We start from the raw sequence: 13,090 nt of genomic DNA, 5'->3' as shown, positions 1-13,090 counted from the left end.
AGTGTTGAAATGTTGACTGAAATTCACCAGATTTTGAATAGATTCCTAAGATGCACATGTGCTTACTGCCCCTGGCCGTCCGACGTCACGGTGGGCGTGTGCGGAGGACGGCCTGGGACCGTCCGTTCCGCGCACGCGTGGAATTCTTCCGCACTGCGGGAGAATTCCAGCTGCGTCGAAGCGGTGAAGGCAGTGTTTGAGTATTATTCACATTTGTGCATAAAACAAAATGCTTTTCATCTACACTGGATCGCCCCTTTAAATCACATTTTTATAAAAAAACTACATTACTCCACATTTCAAATGATCATATGCACATTGTATGGCCCACCTGTACAGTAAAAATGGTAAATACTGAGTAATCTATTTAAGAAAAGCATTAAATATACTCTAGACTTCTCTCGATTGTGGGTGTCAATTGCAAGAGCAATATCACGATCAGTGAGCATAGACAAAGTACTCAAAAAAGCCATCACCAGAGCAAGATTTTTTTACCATCTAATGAACATATCACAATCCACTAAGCTATCATAAACATACGAACTAAGGTTAATCAAATGCACATTTGCTCTAATGTACATTCAGACTAGATAATATAAGGTTTGAATATTTTTATTGAGTAACATAAAAACCCATCCAGAATTGCAGCAACTCAGTATGGCTCAATTCAGGAACAATCACTTCTTCACATTACAGCTTTATATTGTGATGTAACAAAATACCCATCAATCTCAGTCAGAAACAACAGGAAGGGTAAGAGACTGCAAGTGGGAGTTGGCTCCCAGGACATTCACTGACTGAGCTGTTGTACTTTGCTGAGGTGCCTTGTACTTCTGGGAAGCTTGGATTTGATGGCCACTAGGCATACTTTCTTTTTTAAACCTTGCATACTGATGGATAAGCAGTCTGAGTAGGTCCCATTGGGACTAATATGTCAGAGATAGTGTCTAGTTTGAGATTGCTGGCCAGATTTACGGGTTGCGATGCCTTCTTGAGATCACTGAGATTTTCTACTAGGACAGCTGAAAGCGTTTCCAGTTTTTTGCTTTAATTATGACATGGTTTAAGTTTGCAATCGTATCAATCCCAGACATAAAGACTACAACAGTATTTAATAATTTAATCTGGGTGTCCATCTTCATATACTGACAGTTGAGAACTTCAACTGTCAGTTGCAATTTTCTTGACATAAACTGGTTCATGATTCTCAGTTTGAATTGGGTTTGGAGGATCCAGCTGGTTTTCATCATGTATAGCTACCATTGCTTCCCACGCCGCTGAGCTAAGCAAGAGCGTATTTTGAGGTGGTGTTATATGCAAGATGTCTGAATTCATTTGACTTGCAAGGTAAGTGCATCTGGTATTTATCTGTGAGTTGTTTATTTAAGTGCACTTGACCGGCTGGGGGCCTGTTTCATTGCAAGTTCTTATCTCACAAGCCAACAAAAGGGAATTTGTAAGAGAAGATGCATGTTGGATCATTTCACATTCTGAGGCTTCCATGGTTATAATTATGAGGTAGAGAACATCAAAGCGCTTACAATCCTCACAGTCCGATGATTGCAAGAGACAACTTTTTTGCCTAAGCCTGTGTGTTCTTGCGCAGTAACAGTAAGCGCAGGTTTATCTTTTCCACTCTAGGTGTTGAAGCTCAAATCTGTTTTTTCAGCTCATATAGTGTCTGGGCTGTGGGTGATTTACGCTCAACATTTGATCGTCATTAATAGATGTGTCAGGAGCTTGTTGCAGATTGATTTCTCTGTATAAAAGGTTCAAACTTTGTTGTGGGGAGTCGGACCTGAAAAGCCCTCCTTGCGAAAGGCCATTTGAGGCAATTTGTTTGATAACAGTCCGTTCCAGGGGGGGGGGCTGGAATATCTACATTTGATGTAAAAAAAAATGGTAGCTGCTTGATCTTTAAGAAAAAAGAAATTACTGTGGATTTTGGGTTAAAAGAGCCATATTGCTAGGGTGATGGTGTGGCTTTTGCACTGAGGGCTTAATGGTGACGTTGTCAGGGCTTACAAGCACCGCAGGGCTAGTGATGGCACCCCCTTCCTTTATCACCTCGCTGACAGAGGCTTGTTTTCTTTTTGTTTGTGCCACTTGGAGTGGACCTCTTGTTCTCCTGGATTTCATGTCGGCTACGCGGAGGTATACTCTTACACACTCTGCCCAATCAGGAAAGGCAGCCATGGCCCGGCTGGCGGTGGGTACGTTGACTAAATGCCATGCTAGTACTGTGCCTGGAACTTTTTGAGACACAGAATTTAAAAAAAGCTAAATAAGCAAGCACAATAGGAAAGGCGAGGGCAGGAGTACATTGCAATTTGTTTGGCAATTGAAAGACTCAAATGACTGCCAGTTGGTGTTGGTTTGAGGGACTGCAAGAGGCACTGAGGCTGCACTGAAGGTGGAACCAGCTAGACGGTAAAGCAGAAGGGTGGATGGCTGGTTATAAACGAGGAGAGTGCAAGCTGCATCGGCGAATACCGGCAAACTCCACACTCTCCTGAAAGAAATTACAGTCACTTAGAGCCTCACTTTGGTACCCTCTCTGCTCGCCATGCTGGGCCTGACCGACAGGACTCAGAAAATAGGTTACGGGTTAGCAGAAGGCACTGGCCGACAGATGAGTATGCAAGCGGCAAGTGAGGGGAATTGGCAAAACTTATTTCGCCGCGGCCGCCAACACTCGCTTTCTCCCTTGGCCTACCCATCATCTTTAACCTGTACGGCCCTGCTTCACGCACTCTGGACGGTCAGCCAGACAGTCAGCTGGGTGAGCAACCTGGGTGCAGGTACCACTCCTACGACCAGGTGGGGCCTTCACAGGACCAGGCATCAGGCACTGAGCGTTGGGTCAACTCCCAACCGCCGAGCTCCAAGCACTGTGCTGCACCATCATGACACAACAGCATTCTCTGCCACCTCCAGAGTATGGTATATGAAAATACATGTCCTGCCAGCCCTAGGACACCATACAGTCACCCCAGGCCAGAGCAGAAAGGATATGAACTTAGGTGAGTAGTCTGAATGTATCCTTCAGAAGGAAGGTGTTCAAAGGTTAGCGGTCCATGATATGCCTAAAGCCCCCCCCCCCCACCCCCCCATCATTTTACAGGACAACAGAGTAGTGGGAATAACTTCCTTCACCCTTCTTTGAGTTCAGTACCATCTCTATGGCATCCATGGAGAGCAACAGGCAAACCTTCTCTAGCACAATGGATAAATACTCTTCTGAAATTCGCTTTAATATAGGAGAGACTGCTGTGCCAATGCAGTCCCTGATATCCATACTTAAACGTGGCCGGCCCATCAAGGATCAACTGACCAAGTGGTACCCTAAAGTCTTCTGGGACTGCAGGCAAGATCTTGCTGGCCATGTCATAATGGGCATTGGGTATCGGCTCAATAGATTGACTGTGATTACAGGTCACTGTGGCAGACTTCCTGAGGAAAACACGCATTTACCAATGGCATCAACCCTTTTAGAATCTATATCCGGCGATTTTGTTGGAAATGAGTTCGGGATAAACCTGCTGTTTGAGGCCTGTACAGTGAAATTCTCCAAAGTAGGGTGCTTATTGAGAAAATCTGGATAACCTGGCTCCGGTGTATGACATCTGGCCCCCTGCTGACTACCATGTGTAAAAAACATGGTTTCCACCAGTTAGCCATCAAAGAATCTGTGAGGGCACCATTAAACTTGAGCAAAGGGGCAAATGTTGCAGGCCAAGGCTGCATAATCTCTGTCAAAACATGTGTTCTAGCCTCAATGGAGAGCAACAGTAAGTCTAGTACCTTAATTGCCCTCTGAACCACCACCTCAAATGAAGCACTCTCTTCCATTAGTGACCCATGCGGTGAGTCAAGTTCAGTCTCGAGGGAGGATATCAAGCCCACTAGAGTTTTTTTTAAAATCAAAGTCGTCATCAGTAAAATGGGGAAAAGACAAGCTGCCCCCTCACTGTCATCATCATTAATATCCTGGGACGCACCCTGCAAAGGCACAGGATCAGAGTCAGAACCAAAATGATTGTGGAGCCTATACTCATAGCTGCAGAATGTCAGAAGCACTTGGCTGGTGTAAGGCTGCATGGGCAATTGGGATTGCCTTTGTAAGTTTGTGGCGCAACATCGGTTGAGCTCGAGCCGGCATCAGTTCAGGTTTCAATAAGGATGTCAGCAGTAGAGCATCCGCCCATCGGTGTCAGGGCAGTGGGGCCTAGCGTGGATCCTGAGCAGAGCAGAAGTCTGTACCTGAGTAGGTATGACCCTGGAAACTGGTCCCAAAGGGAAAGTCAGCGCTGTGAAAGAACCTGCCAGAGGTAACCCAAAAGAAGGGGAAACATCCTTTATGACGCAACTTTTACCACGCAGTGCCTTTACAACGCAGGTTTTTCAACGCAAGTCATTACAATGACTTGCGCTGGGGGGCGCTCTAGGATAGGTAATAGTTTAATTTACTATCCAACACCTTCCCTACTATCCACGGGGACTGGAGTTGGAATAGTAAATTAAACTATTCACTATCCAGCACCTCTCAACGCAAGTCGTTGTAACGACTTGCGTTGAAAAAACTGCGTTGTAAAGGCATGCGTGGTAAAAGCATGCGTTGTAACAATGTACATCCCAAAAGAAGGCACCTGGGTTGCACAAAGACATAAAATGTGCTGCATGGCCACTTTGAAGACATGCTTCTGCTATGGGATTGATGACAGTCCGGGGAACTCCGGCGCATCAATACTAACTGAAAAATTGGTTCTGTGGCAGGTGAGATCAATGGAGCGCAACTTACATCTTGGCATCCTTGTGCCTCCTCCCTTGAATCAGAGTAGCAGGCAGTCCTGAGTCCTGCTACTCCTTCTTTTGCTTGGGCCTCGACTTTGACTCACCCAAGGATTTTTAGTATATCAAGTGGACGAGCCTCAATTCAGCCAATGGCTAACTTCACTGTGAGTGACGGACTTCTACTCTTTCACAAGAAGTATGTTCACACACAAAGTAGTTCTCTTCAGTGCCAGGGACTAAGATGGCAGTGTTTGCCTTTTGAAACCAAAAATATTTTGCTAGTTATAATATTATATATATCAATCCGCAAAAGTTGCCTCAACGGAGAAGTCCGACACAGGTTCGTATAGCTTCACAGATTTATTCAAGGCTGCAGCGTAGGTGGTAACATGAGCACAGAACAAAAAGATATAGCCAACGCGTTTCGGGCCCCTGCCCTTTGTCATAGGCTTGGTGAAAACTGGCATGTAGGACAAGCGGTGCATCTAATTATATTGAGTTCCCCGCCCCAGTGGGTGTTGCCGCTCGCACGGCTTCTTGGTCCTCGTAGTGAAACCATAATATTGCTCCAGTGAGCCGTCGTGTTTGCCAGCCAGTAACTCATAGTTCATGCCACAGTGGGTTTCTCTGCCATTCACCTTCCCAAACGTCCCCACCTCAGTGCCTTGAATACTAGCTCCTGTCCTGTCAGTGATGACTCCCGTTTGGCGTCATCCAGGTCTGCTATATATATATATATGGTAAGGGCCTGGCAGCTCATCCAACAATATGGCCAAACAAGCACTGACAAAGCTAAAAGACTGGCAGCCAACACCAGCTTTACTGGCATTGTGACTGCTTGCTTTAGATGTAGCAATCTGTGTACACTGTAATCTTAACTTTCAGGAAACACATTTGTTTTTACAGTTAACATATATATAATACCTTGTGTTTTATGTAGCAGTTGCTACAATACAAAGACGCTTCCTTTTGTGAAACCTAACTGCTATAATGCCCACCAGTGCAACTAGCAAGGTGCACTTAGGATGCACTAAACATGGTATTGGTGAACGATTCTACTTACATAAAACATTACTAACTCTGGCTCTATTTGTTTTTTAAAGCAGTAATGGTTTATTTATTATTAAATAATGACATTCAAATTTATTGGTTGTGCATTGTTCACCAAATACCATTGTTTAATGCATCCTAATTTGGACCTTTCTGATAGCACTGGGGGCATTTTAGCACTTAGATTTCACAAAAAGGAGCTTCTTTGTAATGTGACATAACCCAACCTGACCCTATTGGTATGAAAAGGTGACTCTCTATTCTTTGAGTTTTGGTGCTCTAATTTCAACTCAGTGGTACTCATTTTGGCAATGCCAGAAGGATGAAAGCCTGAAATGCGCCTGATGGGATTCAAACGGTTCCCTCAGCAGAATGCCCCTGCAGAAGATATACACTGGTGTGCGAATACTCCTGTGTGTGTGTGTATATACATATACCCACATACAGACATGCTTATCGTGTATTATTTACATTGATTGATATAAAATAAATGCTTGCTACTGAAACATGCAGTGATCTGTAGGTCACACATTTTAGTCCCTGCAAAGCTGCCTTTCATCCTCCTGACTTGGGTAAACTGGGTACTATTTCATTGAGTGATCTTAACATGTGAGGTTTCCAAAACTTAGAAGAAGTGAACAACGAAGCTCCAAATACAAAAAATCCAACAAGAATCTTTAGTTTAACCGAACGTCATATTTTGCTTGTTTAGTTTATTTGTTTTAAGTTCTAAAGGCATCACGAACAAAACCAACCCCTACTAAGATTAATGTTTGCAATTCCATACCCACCCTTATTTACATTGGTTTCGGAAGGCAAACTCCTGGCCAGATAATTTCTTCCACGTTCCTGTGTCAGTCTCTTGCTTACATAATGATGGGGCTTGCATCCTTTCTTGTGTTGTCACTGGCGTGTCTCGTGATACTACCGCTGTTTTTGTGGGACTGGGATGGGCTGTGTAATGTTAGCTTTTACACATAACCCCAGATGCTCAGCGTTGGAAGTTAGGAAGGAAATGCTGCATCAACACTTTGAACACTTTGAACATAGTGCATGTTCCAAGTGCAAGAGGGCACATAAGTATAAACGGACTTTGGAATAGTGAAGACTACAAGATGCTTTGCTCGAAAATATGGCCTGCAGCATGCCCCAAGCTCACGGCACGATGGGGGGTGTCTCAAACTATGTCAGCCCAATGAGTGTTGCACTCTTGGCTTGGCTCTCCTGTTAAGAAAATATGCACGCTGAGGAACATCTGCTGAGGGCTGGATGGGATAATGTACTTCAAGGGTGCAGGACAGGGTGTTTGTACAGCATGGCTGAGAAGGGCGTAGCGCATGGGCCGGAGGTCCATGGTGCAAATTCGGACAAATTTGTCAAACGGGGCACAAAGACAGGTAGGAACAGGGGTGGTCATCTGTTCGAAGCAGGAAGCAAGTGGGAGGAAAGTGTCCGAGCATGTCAAGTCGGATGGACTGAATGAAAGATTTGTTTTATTTCGGCCAGTAAATCAGATTAGATGGTGAAAAGGAACTCCTCTGTACTGGGTTTTCATAAGGTTAGAGGAGAGAAAAGGGGGGGGGGGTGTTGTTAAAGACTTCATTGATGGCTGTGTTCGTGTTGTTGTATGTTGAGTCTATGAAACAAAAACAAGTAGACTCCATGCAAGCAGAGACAACAGGAAGTCGTAGACAAAGAAACTGGATACCAAGGTTTCACCAAGAGAGCAAAACAGGAAGTTAGGAGATCGCAGACCGGAAAACAGGGGATATGACATCAATAACTATAGTGTAATGTTTAATATACAACATGAGTCCTGAAGAATGCCTGGTAAATTAACACCGTTTCATAGGCTGAAACATGTCGACTGATATTAAGAATAATTGGAATTAACCAAACCTTTGCACTTGGCTATCATTCCAATCACATAACTTTTAACTGTGTCTGATGGATCTAATATTAAAATACGTTTTTTGATACTCATTAGACACTTAAGTATTCTCACTGCACGTCTACTTCACGAAACCTGCTCCGCAGTAATTCTGGCGTCGCAGCACACCAAAAAGGTACTAGACCTTTTTGGTGGGGCCCGATGATGAAGCATGACACCGACCAGGTCGGTGTGTGAGGGCTTTCTTACCTACCTAAGCTGGGTCAGGTACTGACTTTTCTCCCAATTTCTTTGCTCCTGCAAGTGGTGACTGTCTTACCACAGACCTCTCTTTTTTTGTTGACTTATCAATAACTATAGACCGGAAGTGTAGATTAGCGCCATGAAACCTTTCACACCTATGAGTGTTTACCAAATCGGATACATAATTAAATGAACAAATGGAACAAATGGAACAAAAAATCATGCTTACAGACAGAAAGTTAAAGCGAAGCACATTGTCGATTCCCAAGGCTTTGAGCTGCAGGATGACTGGAGCCAGATTACTTCGCTGCATCTCCGGGACAGTAGACAGGGGGAGCTTCTCAAAGTCTTCCTCTGTTGAAAAACAGAATACGTTTATTTCACTGGGGTACGCCTCTTGTAACAAATGATGAAGTTTCGGACTCTGACTTACACCCACACTTCCTTCCCAATACTATACACATAGTGCGCTCCCAACGTGCAGGTCGCTACCCCACCTCCCACTAAGCAGACTCACAAGGAGAGAGACAACTTAGATTATGGTTTAGCCAAGGTGTAGCCCCTTATCCTTATTTAAACGCCATCAGTTCTTAGAGAAATGAGAACCATAGTTAAGCTTATAGTTATGAGAATACAAGGCATAAATCAGCAGAACAGCTCAAAGATTGTACATGCAATATAACAGGCCATATAACAATTGTCTCTAGTTCCATTACAGCACACCACTCCAGAATGCATAGTGCCAGAAGGCCTCAATTCCTTCACCATCTCTCCTGACCTAAACCAATGGCATCCCGGGGGTTATTGGCAAGCATACCTTAGTGGCAACTTTTTTAAATAGTTCCCTTTTTCTGCTGTTAGCAATTACACTTTCCAGGAGTGGGTGGGTGGATGTCTGCTCTGGGAAGCTGGATGCTGGTGCACAGTGGGGAGAAAAAGAGGCCAAACACTCGCATCTTGATGCTTTAAAGACCCCGCCCCGGGCGCCTCTCAATGACATCACTAACCTTTTGTGGCGACACAGAGAAAGAAGCTCCCCTTCCTTGGCTCCTGCCCGTGGAGCGACTAATGGCGCCCCACCACTATTTGCAGGTGGCACCTGGCCATAAGCAAACCTATGACCTGGAGGTAGCAAAGAGAGACGGACGACAACACAGTCTTTGGAACTGCTAGATAATTATCCAATGAGCACTCCTGTATCCAAATGGTAAACCTCAGGACAATGTTAAGGTCATAAAAAGGAAGGTACCTTTCACTATATGAAACCTCTTCCCCAATACCCTGAACAAGGTTACCCGAGGTAGGCATTTTACTCATTCCTACTTTCAAAAATTGATTGTACCTTCTCAATAATTACATTAGGAAGTGAGAAGTTAATGCGACACAATGATGCCCTGCACTGTTGAATGGCTGGTCAGCTTAGACACCAAGCCCAGAAGGCTTTCATATGTTTATTTCGGTTGTTCAAAGATAGGTCAGACTAGGAGTGAAAAACAGTCAAACCCATATTGTAGCTGTTTAACACGTGATATTTACTGTCGGTCTCTTTCCAGTGGTCACTGACCCCCTATTTAAGAAAGGCCTACAATATCTGAAGCCATGATGGCACCTTCATATGCAAAATAAGGATATAAAGGATAGCAAACTAAATAACTCCTTAACTGAGGACTGTGCATCAGTCGAAGTGGCACAGAAAATGTTGCCTGAGCTGCACACAAGACGAGCCTTTGGTATCCTAATGCTGCCAAAAGTATTGGAAACAGAAAAAAGGTTATTTTGGGAACCATAAATTGGGTTGGGGAGCAGCAGCACAAAGGTGGTGGAGTTTTAAGGGTTTTCATCATGAAGGTCAGAGTCCATGATAGTCAGTCTATGCACTAATATTATTTTTTCCCGAACATATGCCTTCACTTAAATTGGCAACAAGACAAATGCGATATACACTATACGTAGATATAGTGTACCACTTATCTCACACAACAATAAAATATATTCAACTTTTTCAAGTTCTTCTAATTGTGAATCTGCAGACTGCTTCACAATTCGGGTTCCTGGAAAGACATTAGTGAGGCGTCTATTTGGACCCGGTACCCACAGTCTGAACTATTTTCAGTGTGATGACATGCCTTTATAAGTACATGTTGAGACAGTCACACATGCCTACGCTCAATGCAGTAAGAGTTGGCAGCACTGATCAGTTGAAAAACAGTCACAATTCAGTCCTCGGGATACCTAGCGAAGGCCGGTGGACTTAGGGACATGGAAAAGGCAGGACCACAGCTAATCAAGGTATGCGTCCCTCTATATTGCTGCGTTGTCAACACCATCATTTCCACCCACATGGTCCTGCCCTACTCACATCAAAACAATGCCCAACTTATTCTGATAACCCACACGGTCGAACATGGTGCAGTCCAACTCATAGTTTTAGAAAGATTCAAGCTGTCACATGCAGTGGGATGACATGCGGTCCTGCATAACTCTGATTTTATTTGAATCGCTACTTTCTGTCCGACTCTGATTCACATCAATATTATCAAATTGTGGGGGTATGGCTTGACTCATAGTAACACAAATATTTAAGTTATCCATAGTAGGGGAACGACATGCAGTCCTGTCCAATTCAGATCTCATTTTTCATATCACTATGGACTGTCCGAGCTCAACTCCTATCAATAGTGTAAAGCTGTGACATATCTTATGCTATGTAATGACTACAATTCCATTCAAAGAACAATACATTGTTTACACCTCAATATGATAAAAAGACGCATTCTCCCCAAATGTGTGTTACTTGGAGAAACACCACCACAACGACAATAATTTGTATGACCGAAGTGTTCCCTGGTAAGTTAATAAGTTTTATACACCCAGTAACTGCAACATATTACACCGGGTAGATACTATGTTTCACCCACCAGTCTCCAGAAGCACGTAGGACTACCTGGTTAGGTGAGCAATAATAGAGTTACCACAATGAGCCATATGTGTTTTGCTTTGATTACACAAGTGCAGTGGAATACATACACTTTTGGTGAGCGGTGGTATACATACACTTTTGGTGACAGTAATAAATGAAAATATGTCATAGCATTTTGAAAATTAAATTACTTGTGTTTTATGTGAAATTTCCATAGGATTCTAAAGCTTTCAAAAAACGAAAAGCCAAGGTGGTATTTTAGTATACTATCACATAAATAGGGCATCTAGGCTAGATGACAGTATAAAGAGGGCCGTGATGTTAATGGTCCTGAGGAAAGCCCCTGGCTGATTCTCTCACCACATAAGGACTGTAAGTACTCCCAATCAGAACCTAACGCTCCCATGCATAGGGTAAATTTCGACATTGTCACTAAAAAGATTATAAGATGAACCCTTATGTAATTTTATAATTGAAGATTGAGACCCTTATTTCACTTCCCCTCAATCTCACCATCCAAAAGATTCCAAGAGTTCTTGAGCCTGCATAGCGCGAAGATAATGATGGAGCAGGAGCGACACCAATGATGAAGCATGCCATCTCGAGTGGGTGAGGGATGGCATCCTCTCTATTTTTTAGGAATTAACGTAGGGCTCACTAGAGTCACCTGTTCATTGAATGATCTATCTAACACATTATAAAGGGCATTTCTGAAGAAACCAGTACAATTTCATAGAACACTTGGGCGCGGTGGAACACGGAGATTGTTTCAATATGTTCCAGAGTCTACCGGTCATTTTTGTATGCGTTCTAGTGGGACAGATGGGCAAGACGAGTTTCTGTCAATAATTATGTTTTCTGTGTTGGTATATAAATAATCTATAACTGGACTAACACACATAAACAGCCGTCCATATTATTTTTGCAGAGCATTAATAGACTAACATATATTACAGAGATGTAAAGCCTGAGAACCACACAAATCTGCGTTTCTCACTGAACTACTCATGAAGTGATGCTCCACTGGTTTTATCTTGGACCACTCTGTGGAGCTGACGCCTGAGCAGTCAGTTTCCATGAGGAACAGGGTCAAGACTGATTTGCATATAGCTAGGTCTGAACTGAGGTGGCGAAGTGAGCTAAAGAACGTTGATGGATTCAACCCAGATCTGTGACTGGGGGTGAGTGTCTGAAAAGTTTCAGCGCTCCGGCCATCATCTCCTTCTGTTTGTTGTGAGATTCCAGCTGTGCTCCGTTGGAGTGCCAGTTGCTACCAACCAGGTCAGCACTTGAACCAATAACCCTCGCACTGCGCCCATTCCGTGGAAGACACACATATGCCCCCCGCCCGCCAATCTGCCATCATGCCAATAAAGTTAGCCAACAATAAGAGTATGTGTTGTGGTCGTTGTTGGCCGCAGTTTTATTAGGATTCTACACATGGTGGTTATACATTTATCATTTGCAAACTTCCGTATGTGGGTCATAAATTATACATGTCATAAACGATCCTGGGCCGATACTCTTGAGGTACCTTTCAGTTCGTAAATGGCACGCCCAAACCAGTTCCTTTTGTTAGTCCTTGGTAGTCCTCTTTGTCGGTTATTTTTTGGGACCACCATTTGGTAGATCACCCATGCCCTCTGCATGTAGTGGAGGGTAGCTTCTCTGTCTGGAGTTAGGCCCCCAGCTCGCTACCTTTTGCGCCCTGCCGTCCGGCCGGGTCTGGGCCGCGAGCGCCGTCTCCTTTTGCTACTCCCCTCCTTGGCGCTGCCACCTCACCCTGCCGTGCAGCATCCAAAAGTGAGTGGCCCTCATCCTACACACCGCCCATCGGTGTGTCTCCTTAGCCAATCATTGCACCAATTTCTGCGAACACCCGTGCTACTGTCCAGCACTGCGACACTGCTGATTCTTATGTGTGGGTGGGTGAGTGGGTCTGCAGAACTCCGTCCGGTGCGCCGCTCTCCCTGCTCCACGAAGTTAGGAGCTACCTGGCAGAGCGGCGACTTATATCCCCAATTTTTCTCACCTTAGCGCTCAGGTGGCGCCCCCTGATTGGGGGGGGTTCAAACCCAGCGCTGACTGCCCATTGGCTATCTTTTGGCGCCACTGGGCGCTCTTTTGATGGGTGCCAAAAACAACCGGGGCCGGCTCTAATCAGTAAGGCTGAGCCGTAATAACTACACAAC

General features: G+C 44.3%; 1 protein-coding gene across 1 annotated transcript in view; it reads right to left on the bottom strand.

Annotated features, from left to right (window-relative positions):
* The window catches only part of DHX35 (DEAH-box helicase 35), a 593,749-nt gene that overhangs the window by 172,223 nt on the left and 408,436 nt on the right, over positions 1–13,090 (bottom strand). Inside the window, exon 13 of the mRNA XM_086932268.1 lies at positions 8,208–8,332. Within this exon, the coding sequence (XP_086788394.1) occupies positions 8,208–8,332 (125 nt within the window). The remainder of the gene's footprint in view (positions 1–8,207; positions 8,333–13,090) is intronic.

The sequence above is a fragment of the Lissotriton vulgaris genome, chromosome 7 (genome assembly GCF_964263255.1).
Source record: "Lissotriton vulgaris chromosome 7, aLisVul1.2, whole genome shotgun sequence".
NCBI lineage: Eukaryota > Metazoa > Chordata > Amphibia > Caudata > Salamandridae > Lissotriton > Lissotriton vulgaris.
The sequence above is the reverse complement of the archived record's forward strand: the minus strand, read 5'-3'. Positions and strand labels throughout refer to the sequence as shown.